The 21181-nt window shown below is 42.6% G+C and overlaps 1 protein-coding gene across 12 annotated transcripts in view; it reads left to right on the forward strand.

Annotated features, from left to right (window-relative positions):
• Window positions 1-511: 511 nt before the first annotated feature.
• Window positions 512-21181, forward strand: part of MAPK8IP3 (mitogen-activated protein kinase 8 interacting protein 3) — a 178214-nt gene continuing 157544 nt past the window's right edge. For 8 of the 12 annotated variants that reach the window (XM_077449188.1, XM_077449183.1, XM_077449187.1 and 5 more), the window contains exon 1: window positions 513-1903. In XM_077449188.1, coding sequence (XP_077305314.1) covers window positions 1595-1903 — 309 coding nt within the window. In that variant the 5' untranslated portion in view covers window positions 513-1594. Of the gene's footprint in view, window positions 1904-21181 lie in introns of all 12 variants that reach the window. The other 4 variants (XM_077449189.1, XM_077449193.1, XM_077449190.1 and 1 more) reach the window with 2 other exon arrangements.

Below are 21181 nucleotides of genomic sequence, written 5' to 3' on the forward strand. Positions count from 1 at the left end.
TTCTGTGGCCAGAAACTGATATATGTCCGTTTACATTATCCCGCCAATAGACATAAATGGCGGTTCAGCCTAGATCCATCAGATGGGTTCAGATCGTGTGAAAGGGCCTTACGGAGAATGGAGTTACAGAAACCTATTTCAAAGCCAACGTCCTATGAGCAAACAGTGATCTGGAAACTGCCAGGGATGTACGGTCATCAAGGAGGGATGAGTCTTCTGTTTAACACTTTGAATATTATTTTAAATTTTGGCCACTTAATTATTATTATTATTTTTTTACAAGATGCAGTTTCATGCATTCTTCATTAGTGGCACTTGCATAGCTAATGATGCATGTGATGGTATCTGAGGCTGCACAGGGAGGATCTGGTTAGGTACCAGCAGCCAGCCTCCCCCCTCCCTCCTGTCCCTGGCCTCCAATAGTAAACAGGCAATGGCTTTGCAGTGCGAGAGATGCTGGGAGTGAATCAGCTGTATTCTTTACCCATAATGCAGACAAGCCTGACGTCAGATCAGCAGCCTTGTCAGAGGAAGGAGGGGAGAGCCTGCCTCCTATCCCTACACACAGCAGAGCTGGGAGGTGCCTCTGTTTGCTGGGACCACCATCACCTCTATAATGAGATGGAGGGGTCCCTGTGACACCTAGGCAGCAACATCATCATCATCATCAGCAGGATCAGCCCTGGGACCGCTGCAGGTGTGTTCTATCCATTTTTTTACAGGCAGACATTTGCATCCAGGGTGGGGGAGGGAGAGGAATCAGGTGCACGGATCCTATACCAGAAAAGGAAGATGCATCTATTTCAGGGCTCTGCCTTGGCGACCATCCATACCATGGACGTAACCTCTGTATAAACAATTACCTTAATTACCAGCAGGGATGGACTGTTAGGATCTGCCGTCAATCAAGTACTTGTACGTAGGCAAGGATGCCCTAACCCCCTGCTGATTCATAAATTCTTGCATGTTCTTGGTGGGTAAATGATTGCACTGACTGTATTTGCAGGAAATTGGTGTTCTCGCACGTCATCTTGGCTTGTTGTTGCTGCTGCCGGGCCCATCGAAAAGACAGCTATGATTGTAAAGGGTGCTGAAGAAGAGGAACGATAAGAGATTTGCACAGATTTGGGGGCAGCGAAGTCAGATGGAGAGCGGTGCTGCAATACCTTGGCGCAGATATAAACCCTTATAGCAATAGCAGGCCACGTCAAGGTTGCTTGTATATACTGTACATGGAGACCCGCATGTAGCATTTGATGTAGACATTCGCCTAAAGTATCACCTTAAGTGAAGATAAGTGGACTGTCCTTTCAAGAATTTAACCTTTTATTTATTTTTTATCTTATATATTGCACTAATAACAAGAAGAAAAAAAAAGAACAAGGACACCCCAATTCATTGATAGACAGTCAACTCTGTACTGATTCCATATTGTCTTAAAAAAAACAAATCAATGCACCTGATTCTTTTTTAAGGAAAGGCTAGAAATATCTAAAAAGGGATTTATTTCCCTAGAAATCAAAGGGATAGATCTAAAAGGTGGTACACTTCTTTTATTGGGTGCTATACTTGGAGTACCAGACCAGCTGCCAAGATGATGGAGATACAGATAGATGATGGGGTGGTGTACCAAGATGACTACTGTTCGGGGTCGGTTATGTCAGAACGGGTGTCGGGGCTGGCCAATAGCATCTACAGGGAGTTCGAGCGTCTGATCCAGTGTTATGACGAAGAGGTGGTCAAAGAACTGATGCCCCTGGTGGTCAACGTGTTGGAGAACCTGGATGCTGTCTTGACTGAGAACCAAGAACATGAGGTGGAATCAGAGCTTCTGAAGGAGGATAACGAGCAGTTATTGACGCAGTATGAACGGGAGAAGGCCCTCAGGAAGCAGGCGGAAGAGGTGGGTGCAGATCTTCTAAATGGCCAATGTTGTATCATGACTGCTGAGTCACTGGTCTACACAGCTTACACTCTACTGTGCTTGTCAGAGCTCTCTTCCCTTTGTTGTAAGTTTCGTGATTCATACTATGACTCATCTTTTGACACTCAGAATAACTTTGTTAATGGATAAGTAACTTTTTGAGTTCTTGGTTGTGTCAGATTTCAGGATTTTGGGAAAATCCTGTACAATGATGTTGAATCGTAGCTATATATATGATTGTATAACTCAATATAGAGCAACCATTCTCAACCAGGGTTCAATGGAACCCTAGAGTTCCTCCTGAGGAGCCTTTCTCAACCTTTCTACCCCAAAGGAACCAATTAAATTATTTTCGGGTCTTGGGAACCCCTTCTAAAACTAAATTTGGGTTCAATGGGAAAATTGTCCCTTGGTGACTAGTGGTCAGAATGCCACCCTTATAGACAGCTATTGGTTTCATGTAGTTGGCTCTGCCAAGGAAAGTTGGCCCTAGAGCTATGCAGGCACCATCAAATGGGAGGTTTTACAGCTACAATACAAGGAACCCCTATCAACCTCAGGATGAACCTTAGGGTTCCATGAAATCCTGGGTAAGATTGGCTTCTCCCAAGGTTGCTAAGGGTTCCTTGAGCTGTAGGCCTCACACTTGAGGATCCCTGCATATTTCTGGGGCCAACACCAGCTGGCACAGCGAAGCATGACACCAATGAACTACTAGGGCTTGAATGGTCACCTTTCATGACATACAAAGATTCTGATTGTATAATCATTCTGGTTGCCATAGAGAACATTCTATAAAACTCAGCCCTTCTGATCTATTATAATCCTCATTCAGTTAACTTATAGCTTCATCAAATTTTATGATTGACCTGGTATGTTGTGTGTGAAACCCACACACGTAAAGATTTCTGTAGAAGTCTAAACATATCGCGGTGTACAATGAACTCATAACACTATTGTACTCATTTGGTTTTACTTATTGACCTCTGATGTTCAGATTTACATAAATTCAACTTACATAGGAAATTATAGTCTGAGTGCATCGTTTACGGCATTTAGGTCAAAGTGTGCGAAATCTGTGAGCACACAAATTATATAAGTCAATTGGAGATATGCAATCGTATTCTGTAAAAAAAAAACGATTCCATGACTTGGAATCTTTGAATTTTGTTTGATACAGCCATAATGCAATGTGTGTGTGTAGTTGTAGAACTTTATAAATAGATCCCTGTAATACTCAGCATACACATTACAATCTGGCTGTAAAATATCTGTAAAATCTCATTTGATTTACCAAAACTGTAATATAAAGACCTATCTAGACTAGCCAATCAATGTATATCCAATCAGCCAGGCTCTTTCATTGGTAGATTAAGACTCTGTTTACATTTGTGTGATGCAGGTGCTGCTAATTCGTGATGAGACCCCAACACAACTAGCTAACATGCGAGAGAAATCACGCATCAAAGTACGTGTGTTTGGTCCATTTAAAAAAAATTCTCACTTCTGTGCGATTTTGCCTATAGGGAAGCCCGCAAAAACATGCGCATGTGCACTGTCACACCTGCATAGGTGTGCACACAGCCTTAACCTGGCCATAGATGGTTTGAATCTCGGCTGGTTGAGCTGGGACTGGCCAAGATTTGATCCATCTATGGGCAAGTAGATTGTGCCTGAATCAATCCATCGATCAGCTTGGATACAGCCAGCATGTTGGATTTTCTAGCATACAATTATTGCTAGCGGCTTTAACCCCCAGCAATAATCATCGTGTTCTCCCGGCAGGGGTGGCTCCCTGCCACACTCCACCCCTGCCGGGAGAACACAATAGCTCAGTGGGAGGGATTGTAGGAAAGAAACAGACAGTGTTGATGAGGGAATCAAGTTATTTTCTTTCCTGCAACCCGTGGTTGCAGGAAGAAAAATCGCATAATCTATGACCAGCTTTAAGGGGATTGTACAAACGAATTGTAACTTGTGTGTTGAGGCTCCTTTCACATAGACGCTCCAATCGGGTCTGCCTGCAAAACGAAGTTTTGACCCAATCAGAACCTCCATTCTTCTCTATGGAGCGACACCCGTCAGCATCAGATCCAATCCTGTCTGGTAAAAAAAACAATTGATGGGGGATACATTCCCCATCTGTCTCGTAGATCAGATGACAGATGGATAGAAATGGACAGGCGGTCCATTTCTATCCGACCACCCCATAGAGAACAGTGGTCTGTGTCCGTGCCCACTCTGCATCAGTGGAGTGGACACGGACCTGTCATCCGCCTGCTCAGCGGAGAGATCCTCTGCTGAGCGGGGGGGGGGGGGGGAGGAATCTCCTGCCGGCATCCAACCAATGAAAAAGGGGCCTTACAGGGACAAGGTTTGTACAATCACAATTTGTGTGTGTATGGGGAAATGTTTTGCTCTTCAGATAATCCTTTTAAATGATTATCACTCTTTCTTTATTCTCTCTGGAGGATTAGGCATACAAATGAAATATAGACATATGCATGTATTATTATTTTATGTGCGTACCTATGACTGAAAAATGGAACTAGCATTAAAGGAAACTTGTAGGCAGCTATTGCTGGGCTCCTGAAAATGCTAGCTGCCTGGCTGTCTCTACAAGTTAAAGACTGCAATACTTTTGGTCAATGACAGACCCAGCATGCAGATAAGATGATCAGACTTCACTTGCTGCATTGCTGGTTCCAGGTCTGTGTCTCAGAATGTACTAAAGCCACAGACAGCCAGGTATCTAGCATTTTCAGAAGAAGGTTAGCAGTGAGGTTTTGTTTATTTCCTTTAGGACAGGTTTTTGCTTTAAAGATATTGATGGCCTCCAGCTTTATAGCTGTCTTAGAACCACAGGTTCCAATATGATCTGCTGGTGACCCTACACAGTATAATTTGGGCATAGATTTCCATTAAATGACAGATCACTAGCAGTTGGGTGGGTTGGGGGTGTTAAAACCCAGCGGTTGAGCTGCAATTTTACTGCCTCCTTCTTCCCCTTTTCAGATGCAGCATATGACGTGGACCTGAGGCTGTGTTTTGTGGTTGCAGTAGGAATTATACCCCCCCGCTGCTTTGGGTTGATCCGGTATCCAGATATCCAGTGAATAGGGCAACTGAGCAAGCAGTGCAGTGTGCTAGTGCAAGGTTCAGGTGGTAATGCAGGAGCTGATGAGGCGATACAACACCTCTTCACTGCCTGTCAAACACCTCTTAAGAGCGATCTGAGCGTGGATCCCTTTTCAGGGTAGGGGCAAGTGTGAACAAGCCCATATGGATTTGCAGATTTTTGAAATCCAACTTGATGCAAACTTGATATTTCGGTTTTGTGTGGATGCCGGCAGAGCTATTTTCAATATGCATTTCACCTTTAAGATCATACTACATGTTACACCAATATTTAGAGTGTAACATGAAACACGGTTCCACTTCCTAACCACCCCTCCCCCCCCCCCCCCCCGACTTACCTGAATCATGTGATATCACTGTACTTTCAAGCTGGCCATAGATGGATCAAAATTCGGCTGGTTCAGCAGGGAGGATTCCTCCATCCAGGGCCGGGACAAGGGGTGGGCAGGAGGGACCGCTGCTCTGGGCACTGTGGTATCATGTGAGGTGGGGGGGGCACAACTGGGAGATTGGGGGGGATTCATGTTAGAACTGGGATTTTGGGGGGTGGCAGGGGGTAAGTATTGCTCTAGGGGGGGTGTTACGAGTGGTGATCTAGGGGGATTTGTGTTTGGGAGGGGGGATGGTGGGAGGACGATTTGTGCTAGGAGGGGGAATATGGGGGAAATTTGTACTTATTTAAAGCATGTGGGGGGGATGTGTACTAGGAGGGAAAATTTTAGGGGCAGAGGATTTGTGCTGGGAGTTTTTTCAGGGTGGGGGGGTCATTTTGAGCTAGAGGGGATTTGGGGTATGGGGGGGCAAAGATTTATGCTGAGGAGGGATTTCAGCAGGGGGAGAATTTGTACTGGGAGGAGGGGAAATTTATGCTTAAGGGATAAGCATGCAGATTAGTAGTCAGTGTTTTTGTGTGTGTGTGTGGGGGTGGGGGGATTTTTCTGACACCACGCTCATACAGTACATATTGGGGGGGGGGGGGGTTGCCATGTTTTCCCTGGGCTCTACATGATCCTGACACTGCCTCCATCCACTTTGCTTGTGTGGATAGAGGTATCCGTTGTTTGTTTTTCGATCAGCCTGCTGGCGAATCAAAAAGAAAAAGAGTTGTCTATGACTAGCCTTGGTCCATTATTTATTTCCTCCTGCCTTTCACACTAAGGCGCTTTTCAGGCACTTTCACGGTAAAAAAACACCTGAAAAGTCACGAAAACCTATTTCCATTAAGGCCCCTTTCACACTGGAGTGGTTGGTCCGTTGGCGGTAAAGCGCCACAATTTTTAGCAGAGCTTTACCGTCTTATTTGCGCAGGTATTCGGCTGCTAGCGGGGCACTTTTAACCCCAGCTAATGCCCAAAAAAGGGTTAAAACCTCCTCCTTCACCGCTCCAAAGATGCTGCTAGCAGGACTTTTTTTTACCATCCTGCCAGCGCACCGCTCCAGTGTGAAAGCCCTTGGCCTTTCACACTGGAGTGAATGGAGTGGCTCTTTCAGGGAGCTTTGCATGCGCTATTTTTAGCCCTGTAGTGCCTGCAAACCGTCCCAGTGTGAAAGAGGTCTTAAATCAATGAATGCTTTCACACTGGGGCAGTGCGCTAGGCAGGGCGGTGAAAAAACGCCCCTCTCCATTGAAATGAATGGAAAGCTCTTCAAAAGCGCCTGAAAAGCTCTTCAAAAGCAGTTTAGAGGCACCTCAGTGTGAAAGGGACCTTAAGGCCCCTTTCTCACTGGAGCGCTTTGCAGGCGCTACAGCACTAGAAATAGCGCTTGCAAAGTGCCCTGAAACAGCTGTATACCGCTCCTCCACCGCTCCTGCCCATTGAAATCAATGGCTGCAGAGGCGGTTTGCAGCGGTTTTCAACTCGTTCTTGGCCACTAGTGGGGGGTAAAACTGCCCCCGCTTGCGTCCAAATAGCGCCCAAATCCGACAGTAAAGCGTTGGTAAAAATAGCGGCGCTTTACCGCCAACTCACCTCCCGCCCCAGTGTGAAAGGGGCCTTAGGGCCCATTCACAGAGGCATAAAAAAATGCTGCATTTAGAGACTTTTTTTTTCATGAAAGAAAGGTTCTTACTGGCTGAGCTACAAGATCTTGCGTAAATTATATGCCTAAAGTAATCTCGTTTATGTGCATTTAAACACCTATAAGCGTGTTTATACACATATGTGCGTAAAATCTGCAGCTGAGTTCTACATTTTCTGTGCACCACTAAACGCAGTCCATTTTTTTTCATATGTAGATGCAACTGTTTGCCCGGGCCTGTTGATTACTATAGTGCTGCTTTTAGGCTGGTGTGATGTGGGAAACCCTGCGATTCCCGCATCGCACCTGACTCCTGTATCCCAGGCGGTTCACACTGACATCTGCGTGTCAATGTAAAGTTAAACAGGAAGTAAACCCTGATGGGTTTACTTCCTCTTTCATTCCCTGCAAAGGCAAAGCATAATGGACTACTATGCATCGCATAGTAGTCCATTATGTGTCACTTACCTGACACAGGAGCCAGCGCAGTCACCGCTGTCCCCTGTAGTCCAGCGCATCCATCTTCTCGGGGGGTCTCGCTGCTCCGCCGCTGTCGTTCAGCGAACGACACGCGCGGCATCTTCGTGGTTGACGATGCCGCTCTCAGTGCGCCTGCGCGCCGCTGTCTACGGCGTCTGTCTTCCGGCAAATATCTCCTAAATCGTGTAGGTTTAGGAGATATTTCTTGGACCTACAGGTAAGCCTTAATCTAGGCTTACCTTTAGGTCAAAGTGTGTTGTAAGGGCTTTCAACCACTTTAATGACATCCCCAAATCGGTTCGCAGATTGCAGTGCGACCTGTAAAATGGTACAGGAATCGGATTGCATGGGTATGAACACACGATCCGATTCCAGTATGGACCAAAAAGAGGGTCCTGCACCATTTTGGTGCAAATCTGATGCGTTTTCAGCCATACATTTTGTAAGGCTGAATTTACATCGCACAGACACCGCATGTTATCTGCACAGCAATGCGGTGGGAATCACATGAGATGTCTGGCATCGCACTAGTGTGAACCTAGCTTTAGATGCATACAAAACAATCTGCTGTACGCATCTAAACGCATTGTTTTTTTCTTCCCATGTGAATGAGCCTGCAGTAGATGCAGCTGTGTGTATGGGCTCATGGATTACTATAGTGCTGTTTTTAGATGTGTACAAAACTATCTTCTATGCGCATCTAAACAAAACACTTTGTGTGCCCGTGTGAATGAGCCCCTTATAACTGAAGGTATGTACATCCATACAGACCTGGGGCTAGGGTAAAAAGTCTGCAGCAGCCCCTGCATTGTAACCCAGGACACACTGATCAGGGTTGCAATGCTCTGCAGGCCTCATAAATGTAATAAATGCAAGTTTTTTTATTTTATTAATGTGGGTACATTTATTACATTTGTGCTAATGGATCTTTTTACTTACACTTTTGGGGATTGTGAAGGTGCAGTCCCTGTCTCTGCTACCCCACCATGTCCAGTAAGTAATTGAGTGTCATGCTGCACCTCCTGGGTCTTCTAAGGCTTCAAACGAGTGACTACATGGAAAATGCTGTGGCCCGAGAGTGACACCATTGTTGTGCCTCTGCAGTGACCAGGGCTTTTTTCAGGTGGAACGCGGGGCTTTCACACTGGAGTATGAGGAGCGACTCTTTCAGGGCACTTTGAAGGCGCTATTTTTAGAGCTGAAGCACCTGCAAAGTGCCCCAGTGTGAAAGGGGTCTAAAGTCAGTCTGTATATACAGTAAAGCATGCTTGTTATACTTATTGTGGAACCTAACCACACCTCCCAACAGTTTGAGATGGGAATGAGAGACACCTACTAGAAAATGTATGTAGGCATAGGACATGCCCCCCTGGCACGCCCCTTAAAGGGGACATAGCAAAGAAGGGACACAAAGAGAGCTGGAAAGGTGCTGCTCACCCCAAAAGTACAAAAAAAAAAAAAAAGAAGGAAAGATTTCCCCAAAGTGGGGTTTTTAGGCAGCAAAGTAGAATAATTGATGCAATGTTAAATGAAAAAATTAATTATTTATTTATAGTATCAAAAAACATGACATGATCGTTAAAACAACATGAGCTCCAGTAGGAAATAAAAACGAAACCGAAAGTACACTCGCAGACAAAGAATTTTTCATAGCAACATCAGTTATAAAAATGTTGACAATTTAGAAAAATGATGCTGACGCGTTTCAACCCAGAATGCAGGGGTCTTCTTCAGAGGCTTAGTCTGCCAATCGTGTATATTTCACCGGAAGAGTACTTCCTACATGGAGATCCTTTAAAAACCTTTTCTCTCCTCGGGTAGCTCCAAGACACTCCACATCCGCACAGACCAGACCGGGATAGTAATCAGGCAATATGACTTACAAGAAGTCACACTCAAGATAACCCCCCTGAAAGACGGATCGAGCGGCGATCGAGTGGGGGGCAAATCACACCTTGGATATTATTAAGGACATGGACATGGACAACACAAAAAAAAAAAAGTTAAATCAATCCACAAGTGCTTTTTTTAACCACTATTATTCCTTTATATTGGCTTTTAAAATTTACAAATGCAGCAATTTAGAAATCAGATGAAAGGTTTAGCACTGTGTATTTTATATACAACTATATAGATCAGACCAAAATGAGGGACAAATTAGGAGGAAAGGGGGACAGAGGGACATTGCTCCAAATCAGGGACAATCCCTGGAAATCAGGGACAGTTGGGAGCTATGCCTAAGGGGTTAATCCTGTGCATTGTGTAAAAAAGATGTTTAATCCTGTCTTCTCTGATCCTCCCCTTCTTCCATGTCCCCTATTCATTTCCTGATAGTACAGAGTCGTGGACTCACTCTGCACATGCTCAGTTTGGTGTTTATTGCTAGAGAGTTTTTTTATTTATTTGGGAGGCTGCATGTGATCAGCACAGGGCCAATTAGCACTGTCCAGACAGAGGGCCAGGGGTCCCGCAGCCTCATAGGACAGTCAAAGAAAAAAAATCTTTAACCAAACTCTGATAGCAGTCACAAGACTGTTATATACTGCTGGTGAGAAAAGGTATTTAGCAGCTTATATTTACTAAAATAATTGCATTTCCATGTTCTATGGGAGACCAGATATAGTAAATGCAGGGTCCTGAGTTTAGTAAAACTTTAAAGAGGAACTGTAGTCTGCTCACATAATTTGTAATAAAAGCATCTTTGGTATTCCGAAGCTTCCCTCCAACCACTTTGCATATTATTTTATATATACTGTGATTCTCTTCTTGGCAAATATGCTGCAGAAATCTCCCTCCACTGAGTCTGGCTGCAACCATTTTAACTGTGGGCAGCTAAAGCTGCTGCCTGTTCACTTCCTGGATTTACACAGACACACAGAGGCACCCCTCCAGCTCTGCAGCTCTCATTGGCCCTCTTATGACTTATCATCCTCCCTTCCTGGCAAAATCTCACAAGAGTGAGAGAGAGATCTGTGCATGATGTCATAGGCCTAGGCTTTTTACCAGACAAGAAACAAGTGGGCTGTATAAGGTTTTTACTTGCAAAAAATATATAAAAAATGTTTTACTATCCAAAGTTAAAACAATAAGGGAAGAAGATTTAATAGATGGAAAGTTGAAAAAAATCACTGAAGTTCTGCTTTAATGATTTCAAAGTCCGAAGTAGGGGAAGGCACCCTTGGCACACAAATCGATTATTTTAACTGGAAAAATAAATATTAGAGCTCCAGCCAAAAGGAAGGGTTAGAGCCACTGGCAGGTTTTTATTGTCATCCATGCCTTCGTCTATTGGGGAGATTTCTTCTCACTTCCTATTAGGACAGGAAATGATGGGAAGACTCTGCAGTGGGAACACATGAAAAGAAAAAAAAGATATGTATCCCATTACACCGCATACAGAATTTTAAAGAGGAGTTTGAAAAAATGTGATCATGCTGATAGGATTGAAAAATACACATGAAAATAATAGGGCCAAAAAAGTACTTGTTCCAGGAGACGATGCTCCATAGATAGTGGGATGATGTGGTCATAGTTCAGGATGGTAGTATAAGCCTGGTCACATAGGAGAGCATGGATGGATGGATGGATGGATGGATGGATGGATGGAACGATCAGAGAATTCTGCGGCTCAGGCACGTCAGATCTAGGAAGGATCCTCGGAAGCATATGAAAAACACACGGTAGCAGAAGTGCAGGAACTATTAAAACATAGTATTATTTATTGAAACAATGTATCCAAACTTACCTTAACCACTTTCTGACTAGGCGTTTTCTGGCACTTCTTATTTATATCAGCAGTTTTTCGAGAAAATACTTAGAACCCCCTAAACATTATGCATTTTTTTAGCAGAGACCCTAGGGAATAAAATGGCGATTGTTGCAATTTTTTTATGTCACACGGCATTTGCGCAGAGGTTTTGTAAATGCAGTTTTTTGGGAAAAAATACATTTTAATGAATTTAAACGAAACAAATTTAATTTCGCAATTTTTTGTGAAAGATGATTTTACGCTAAGTGAATAGATACCTAACATGTCACACTTTAAAACTGCGCATGCTCGTGCAATGGCAACAAACGACGGTACATAAAAATCTCCATAGGCGACACTTTAATGCCTTTACAGGTTACCTGTTTAGAGTTACAGAGGAGGTCTAGTACTAAAATCCTTGCTCGGACACTAAAGTTCAGAGCAAGGATTTTAGTACTAGACCTCCTCTGTATGTGATGCGAACACCGCTTATACATGACTTATGTATGCATTCGCTTCTGTGTGTGAGCATGGAGGGATGGGGGTGCTTTCATTTTTTTTATTTTTTTATTTTACTTTTTATTTTTACACAGTCCCTTTTAATTTTTTTTATCACTTTTATTCCTATTACAAGGAATGTAATCATCCCTTGTAATACAAATAAGGATGACAGGTCCACTTTATGATTTGCCCCAAATCACTTCTATACCTTTAAAAGCAAAAAATCAACAAAAATAATAACATTTTTCAATCTTTTGCTTTATCCACTTAATTACCAAGCCTCTTTCTGAGATTTGGTGTTTACAAGTTGAAAACATTTTTTTTGCTAGAAAATTACTTAGAACCTCCATACATGATATATATATATATAATTTTTCTAACACCCTAGAGAATAAAATGCCGGTTGTTGCAATACTTTCTGTCACACCGTATTTGCGCAGCGCTCTTACAAGTGCACTTTAAAAAAAAAAATACACTTTTTTGAATTAAAAAATAAGACAACAGTAAAGTTAGCCAGATTTTTTTATATTGTGAAAGATGATGTTACATCGAGTAAATTGATACCCATGTCACACTTCAAAATTGCGCCCGCTCGTGGAATGGTGACAAACTTTTACCCTTAAAAATCTCCATAGGCGATGTTTAAAACATTCTAATCTACAGGTTGCATGTTTTGAGTTACAGAGGAGATCTGGGGCTAGAATTATTGCTCTCGCTCTACTGATCCTGGTGATACCTCACATGTGTGGTTTGAACACCGTTTGCGTTTGCGTCTGCACACGAGTTCGGCGGGACGGGGCGTGTTTAAAAAAAAAAAAAATTCTTATTAATTTTACCTTTTATTTTAGATTTTTACACTGTTTTAAAAAAAAAAAAAAAAAGTGTCACTTTTATTCCTATTACAAGGAATGTAAACATCCCTTGTAATAGAAAAAAAGCATGACAGGACCTCTTAAATATGAGATCTGGGGTCAAAAAGACTCTCATATTTACAATAAAAATAAATAAATACAAGTTTTGTCATTTGAAAAAAAAATGTCACTTTAAGGCAGAAGTGACGTTTTGACGTCACTTCCGCCCTGCAATAACATGAGATGGGTGGGGGCCATCTTCTCCTCACTCCTCTCCATACCAAGCCAGCCAGCTACTGACGGCCCCGGTAAGTGGCGGAGGGCACCGGAGCGCAGCGGGAGGGGGGCCCCTCCCCCGCCACCAAAAGAAAAAGTGATCTAGCAGTGAATATGCAGCAGCGACCACTTTTATCTGAAAGCTGACCGCCCGCTGAAGAAGAGGATACCAGGGTTATGGTAACTAGCTGCCATAACAATGATATTCCTCTTCAAAGTAGCGGCGTAAAATGACGGCGGGCGGTCCATAAGTGGTTAAAAATAATAATCATTTCAGCTTGGACTGGAAGGAACGTCATGATGTCGCTACGGTCCTCCAAGGCCATTCATATCTACTCTTTGATTGCCTATGGGAGTAGCCAGCCTCCCCGTCAAATAATTTGTAGGACCAAACGGAAACAGTAAGGAGCATCCCCTCCCTCCGCTTCAGAAAGCATTCTAGTTGCTCACGAGCCGCTCAAAATCCTTTAATGAGAAAAACAGCCGCCAGCTGCAAGAAACGGTACCAGGGTTATGCATAGCTCCCAATTGTCCCTGATTTCGAGGGACTGTCCCTGATTTCGAGGGATTGTCCCTTATTCCTCCTCATTTGTCCCTCATTTTGGTCTGATCTATATAGATGTATATAAAATGCACTTTTTATCTATCAGTGTTTGCCTAAACCTTTCACCTGATTTCTAAATTAGGGTGACCAGACATCCCTGGTTTCCGGGGACAGTCTCCAGATTAAGGACGCTGTCAAAGACAGTCAGTGCAGAATTAAAAAAACAAAATCTGAATTACACCCCCCTCCCCCCCCCCCCCCCCCCCCGCTCTGACACTCCTACTAGCTTAGGGGGTGGGGGTGTATTTTTTTCATTATCTGTGCCCCTTTCTGATGATTATGTGCTGGTCGGAGCAGAGAGAATATTTCTTCAGTTTCGGGTGCATGCCCGTTCCACTAATGCACGCATGTTCTTCTGCCTTGGCTCAAGTCCTGGCCAGCCACCTGCCCATCTCCTTGCCTTCCCTGGTGGAGTGATCTTCCTCCGGTCCCCACCCAGTAGTAGCCGGGCCCAGAGAGTAAGACTTGACAGGCTGTGAGGTGACGGGCAGAGAGTCGCTAATTGCCGCCAATACTAGTAAAAAAAATATGTCCACGGATTTCATTTAAAAAATCTGGTCACCTTATTCGAAATTGCTGCATTTGTAAATTGCAAACGCCAATATAAAATAAAAATAAAATAGTAGTGGTAAAAAAAAAAAAAACACTTGTGGGTTTAACCAATCTTATTTTTTTGTACAATTCTCCTTTGAGGGGGCGTGGCAAGGGGTATGTCCTATGCCCGCATACTTTTGCTGATAGGTGTCCCTCATTCCCATCTCAAACATTTGGGAGGTATGGTTATGGTCACTAGACATAAGTTTGTAACTTCAAGCTTTCACTCTCTCAATAAACATTTACTATTTTAATTCTTCTGCTGCTACCAATAGTGAATAGATAGGAGATTATATTATATTTACTCACTTAAAACCTTTTTTTAAGATGTTTTCTCAGTTACTTCCTGGCCTAGGTAAATTATATTGTAGATCCCAGGAGTCTTCAGGAGGGCAGGAGGGGCTTTCTCTTGCTTTCTAAACTAAGCACACCCTCCTGCCTGTGTTCTATCAGATCAGCGAATTGAAGTGACGTTCGGTCAGCTACGCATGCGCTCCACAGGTTCATTAATCTGATTAGAACAGGGGCATAGGACATCCTACTACACCCAGTTACGGCTTGCATTTCTGAGTAAATTTAGCAATAAAGTGAGTGTATATAAATAAATATATTTTATATTGACATCTGTGATGCAGTTTCATTTTGAAGGTCTAAAGTTTTAGCGCAAAGTAATGTGGGGTGTACCAACATGACCTCCACCACCTTCCTACTGCTGGCGTCTAGCTTCTTTCAAAAAGTAACATCAAAACAGCATCACAGATGCCAATATACTATATTTATTTATATAGGCTCCGTTTATTGCTAAAATTACTCTGAAATTCAAGGCGTAGCTGGGTGTAGTAAGATGTCCTCTGCTGCCTTCTGACTGCAGGTGTTCTGTCAGATTAGCAAACCTGGTAGCGGTGGAACGCATGCGCAGCTGACGGAACGTCACTTCCGTTCACTGACCTGATGGGTTTGCTAATCTGATACAAATTAAAGTATCTGCATGCCTGAGCTAAGGGCAGATGGATTCCAGGAAGTAAGTGCTACTGTATATGCATCCGTCCTTACTCAAGATGGCCATGGCCAGAAAAGCTGACAACAGGCCTCAACCCACTGTCTGCTTAAAACGGGTCTGAGTTTTGGCTGTGATTCTCCTTTAAGTAACTGCTGAATTTTATGGGCCTTCCTAAAGTTTCCATTGGTGACTTTCCTCAAAAACTCACTGACCCACCAACCTACAGCAGACTTCCTTCTCTATCCAAAATAAAAAGGGTTTGGCTATACATTTAACTGTCATCAGCCAACAGCTGCACCAACTTACTTTTCCTTCACTATTCCGCCAATCTGCTAAGCCTACCTAGTATTTGTAGCTTTGGAGACTAAAGACTACAGTGACTAATGCTGATAGAATGGCATCAGGGCAACTCTCTGCACTATTACACATTGTGAATGCAGGGTGGCGTGGTGGGGCCCGCTCGGGAAGAGGGTTCATGATGCCCTGCACTTGCAATGTGCTCTCAGGAAAACTGAGGACATCTTGTGGTTAAAAAATATTACTGCGGGGACAACTCCAGATTGAAGGTGAGTATTAGAGCCAGAGCTGATTTTGTTTTCACCTACTTCAGAAAACAAAAAATTACAATAGAGTTGGGATTGAAAGTTACTGGTAGTCATTAGGAGTCATGTGTGTCTGTACACACACCCAATGGCATCTTTGAAATGCTGAGAAATTGAAACATCCACTCAGAATATCTTACTGGCTTAGAAAACTCGGACTTAATAAGCAGAAATAATCAACAGCATTTATTTGTTGAAGAGAGAGACGTTTTTTTCCGTTAATGATGTTAAGGATCTGTGGCAGTTTGGATGCAGAAAGAGCTTAGCCATTTGTTTTCTGTCTCCTGTTCCTGGCATTGCCACCTTTTCGCACCAGGGTTGGCTACTTATCGGCTAGAGGCAGATAAGGTCGACAGCAGCAAAGAATTTCCATGTGATCAAAAATCTGGCAACCCGAAAGCTTCTTCATTATGGAACTTTATTTGAGCACTTACAACAATTGCAACATCAATAAAATGCTAATGTGTTTCAGCCGAAGGCTTCGGCCGAAACGCGTTAGTATTTTAATGATGTTGCAATTGCTGTCAGTGCTCAAATAAAGTATCATAATGAAGACGTTTTTGGGTTGCCGGCTTTTTGATCTCATGGATTTGCATTGGACGTTATAGTCTGAGCACCGACACTCCACTCATATATCTTCTAACACGGCGGTAGAGCTTGGGTGAGTTTTCTTTGTATTTCCAGGCTTAGGTTCGCAGTACCAGGGCCTTGGGAAGATAATAGTAGTCTTAACGTTTCAACAACTTTATTTTCCTACAACAGAATAAAAAATAGGATTTTCCTTTCCAGGAAACTGTGAACTGAAATCAATAAAATGTCCTTCTGTGGGCATGTGACATTGATGAAATAGCAATATACATAATGTAAGACAATTGCTTTACACTGTTATATTGCCTAGATATATCTGCAATGGTAAATGAGGCTGTCTAGTCATATAGTGTCTTGTCAATGCTTTATTAAAGTGTATGTTAAAGCCCAAAAATATATATTTTTTAGTGTTGGATAGAGTAAAAAATGGTTAAAACTCATGTTTTTTTTTTTTTTTTTTTAAGCTGTCTGTGTACAGGGGGGTGATTTCATTAACTTTCTGTCCTAAAGATACAGCAAGAAGTAAGGAAAAATCTTTCCAAAGCAAGAGGATACGGTATATACGCTTAGTTGTCACCAAAACAAGTGCCCCTGAAAGAAAAAGGTCTCTTGTTCTTGTGGCATGCAGCAAGTGAAGTCAGCATCAACATACTTTTTTTTTTTTATAATCTCTTTTTATTAAAGATATTTTAATACAATAGAGTAAAAAACAGTACAAAGAATGGAAGTAGAAGATGCGTGTCTATCATTCCAATCACCATTTCTCTTATGCCCCGTACACACGAGTGGATTTTCCGGCGGAAAAAACTTGGATGGTTTTTCCGACGGAATTCCGCTCAAGCTTGGCTTGTATACACACGGTCACACAAAAGTTCTTTGAACTTTTGACCGTCAAGGACGCGGTGACGTACAACGCTGCGACGAGCTTCAATGCTTCCGAGCATGCGTTGAATTGTTTCCGAGCATTTGTAGGAATTTTGCGTGTCAGAATTTGTACAGACGATCGGAATTTCTGATCGGAACTTTTTCCGACAGAAAAAGAGAGAACCTGCTCTCAATCTTTTGCTGGCAGCAAAAGTCCGATGGAGCATACACGCGGTCAGAATTTCGGACCAAAAGCTCACATCCAACGTTTGCTGGCAGAATTTATGATCGTGTGTATGGGGCTTAACACTCTACAACTGTCTGTAACATGTAAAGACATGCAGATTCATTACAAAAGAAACAAAACAAAAATCTACCCCTCACATTTTTGTAAATATTTTATTATATCTTCTCATGTGACAACACTGAGCAAATTACACTTTAAAGTAGTGAGTGTACAGCTTGTGTAACAGTGTAAATTTGCTGTCCCCTCAAAAGAACTCAACACACAGTCGTAATGTCTAAACCGCCGGCAACAAAAGTGAGTACACCCCTAAGTGAAAATGTCCAAATTGGTCCCAATTAGCAATTTTTCCTTCCCGGTGTCATGTGACTTGTTAGTTTTACAAGGTTTCAGGTGTGAATGGGGAGCAGGTGTGTTAAATTTGGTGTTATCGCTCTCACTCCCTTATATTGGTCACTGGAAGCTCAACATGGCACCTCATGGCAAAGAATTCTCTGAGGATCTGAAAAAAAAGAATTGTTGCTCTACATAAAGATGGCCTAGGCCAGGGGTAGGGAACCTTGGCTCTCCAGCTGTTTTGAAACTACAAGTCCCATGAGACATTGCAAGACCCTAACAATCACATTCATGACTCCTAGAGGCAGAGGCATGATGGGATTTGTAGTTTCAAAACAGCTGGAGAGCCGAGGTTCCCTACCCCTGGCCTAGGCTATAAGAAGATTGCCAAGACCCTGAAAATGAGCGGCAGCACGGTGGCCAAGACCATACAGCGGTTTAATTCAGAACAGGCCGCACCATGGTCTACCAAAAAATTGAGTGCATGTGTGCAGCGTCATATGCAGAGGTTGTTTTTGGGAAATAGACGAAATAGTGCTGCCAGCATTGCTGCAGAGGTTTTTGTGAGATACTGTATTACAGACTTCAGAGTGGTAATTCTAAACACAGCAATACAGAAGAAGAAAAAAAAACAAAGACAAAAAAAAGAAATACAGTAGATATCCCACAGAAAAGGGAGTCAACAACAGAAGTCAAGGGGTCAAGAAGTCAAGGGGTGAAAGTCACTGTAAGGATAAGTAATACCATTGAATTAATATGAGATACATATTAATGACCTAAGGCCCATACACAGTCAGGTATAAGTGACAAAGGGCCGCATCCCTGTGTACAAAGCCTTAGTTTTCTGTGGAGGAACTCAAGTGTCCTGCACAAAGCCCTGACTTCAACCCTACTGAACACCTTTTTGATGAACTGAAACACTGATTGAGAGCAGGGTCTTTTTGTTCTTTATGAGTACTTGATCTCACAAATGCTCTTTTGATTGAACGGGTAATAATTCCCACAGACACAATCACAATCTTGTGGAAAGCCTTTATGAAAGAGTATAGACTACTGTAACCATAATGATGGAGTCAACCCCATGCTATGGTCTGTGTCCCAGTTAGGTAGATTTACTCTTTCAATGTGTTCTGGCCCTGATCACTGTTACTTGATGGATTGCCTTTCACCCAGCATGGGTTCTTCCGTCAAGATACAGCTTCCTCCACTCTGAAACTTGGAACCAGGTATTATAGCTGAGAATTGCACCCAAGAACTAGACAACACTAGCTGGGACCGACTTTATTGTAAATTCACAAAAATGTAAAATATTCAAAATCAGGTAGGAGCTTCATAACATTACTCTAAACAATGCAAACTGTAAACAGTAATATCATCAGTACATCAAAAAGTACATCTAATAAACAGTTTACATAAACAGTAATCTAATTAAACAGTAAGCTAATTACCAACTAGTCACCTAGACAAGCCTAGGTGATTCAGGTCAATGTCCACCCATACAATTTGCCACCAGTTGCCCAGAAAGAAGACCCAGGGCTGTCCAAATCTGATTAACCAGCTTTCACTTGTGTAATCTGTCCACTAGACAAGTCATCATAAGACAAAACTCATACAAAGTTCCAGCAGTCTGAAAAAGTGGAATTAATCTATCTTCATAGATTTCTTTAGGGATATTGTCTTTATTGCCTTTATTCAGAGAATGAATCCAAGCCTCATTCTCTGTGTTCATCGCATTGTTGTCCATCATTAGAGAATGATCTGGTCTCTCCATGGGATCAGAGGCCAAACTGAGCTCTTTTCCATGCTCTGACTGGGAGAAGCAGAAAAAATCCCCAGTCTCCTACATGGGCCATAATAGGTGGGTAGAGGTCTAGCCCCTAGTCCCCGCCAAAAGCCCCTGTCCTGGATGAGTTTGTCATAGTCACCATGATCGATGTGAGGGAAAATCCAACATTTTTAGTTGCCACCAGAACGGCAATAGAGAGGACACCTTATAATGAGGAAAAGTGTTCTGGTGATAACTGTCTAAGAGGGAAGTTTCCTCACTTTGGAGAAATTTCCTTCCACTTCCTGTTCTGCCTACAGGACAGGGAGTGAGTGAAAGTCTCCAAAATTGGACAAAGTTGGTAAAATCTCTAAAAGAGGTTTTAAATATTTCCTATTCTATCTAAAATAAGGGGGGGGGGGGGGGGGGAGGGGCTGGCTTTAGATATACTCCAGATTTGCATATAACAAAAAGTATAGCTATAGATAGAGACACTACCACCTTGTCAATTCAAGGGCATGGTAACAGTGCAAAAAAAAAAAAATATATATATACATTTTTATATTTGATAATTATTTATATTATTCAAACATTTTGATGAGAAAAATGATTGAGGTATGAAATAATGAGCCTGGTTAAAGCAGCCTTCTGCTCTAGGTACCCGGGAGACTATTCCTATTCTTTTGCTCTTAGCCTGGGTTTTGTGTGTCAGAAATTGTATTGACTTTTCCCACAGGATTCTGCATTTAAATATTCATCGGCTGGGTAATAATAAGTAAATACGTGGCAGTGCTTGTATTTGGATTAATCCCCATCCCTGTCATTGTGGATTACTGAAGCATAGGCAGATCTAACTATATTGGGCAATTGCCAAATCCTAGGCAGGTGATGGGGGGATTTAGCTTTCTGATGATCCTTGTATGTGACCAGGGTAAAGCCTGTGTCAGGCCATGGGGTAGTCTGTGTCCTCTTACTATTTGCTTTACTGATCATCGTCACCAGAATTGATACAGAGTAAAAAAAAATGAGTTGACACCAGAACAAATAATAGAGTAGTGGTCAATTTATGAGCCAAAGGGGGCCTCAAACGTGCCCCCCGACATCACTAAAGGGGTGCACATAATGTTTGGTATATGTAATGTTTGCAGGGACTGTCAGAAACGGCAGACCTAAGAGAGGAAATGAGGGTCAGAGAGTGTGGACATGCTTCATTTTCATTTTTGGCTGGGGATATGCTGCATAAAATATTACGAGGCTAGTAGAGATCAATGCTATTATCATAATTAGTATTCCCACTACAGAATACTGCACATCATATACAGTACCAAGGGATTTTTAAATACTTATATGAGAGCTGTTTTACCTCCCAAATTATTTGTATTTCTGTCCATCCAGTCGTGATATTTACACAGCTCTACCACATAGCTTAGTCCTGTCTTCCAGGGCAGGAAGAACTGATGTTATTCTGTTGCAGTTATGTTATGCCCTGTACACACAGTCGGACTTCCCGATGGAAAATGTGCAATTGGATCGTGTTGTCGGAAAATTCGATCATGTGTGGGCTAGATCAGACTTTTTCTATCTGAATTTCTGACACACAAACTTTGAGAGCTGGATCTAAAGTTTTCCGACAACAAAATCCATTCC

Source organism: Lithobates pipiens, unplaced genomic scaffold (genome assembly GCF_037356315.1).
Source record: "Lithobates pipiens isolate NorthernLeopardFrog02 unplaced genomic scaffold, aLitPip1_a1.2 Scaffold_22, whole genome shotgun sequence".
Lineage (NCBI taxonomy): Eukaryota > Metazoa > Chordata > Amphibia > Anura > Ranidae > Lithobates > Lithobates pipiens.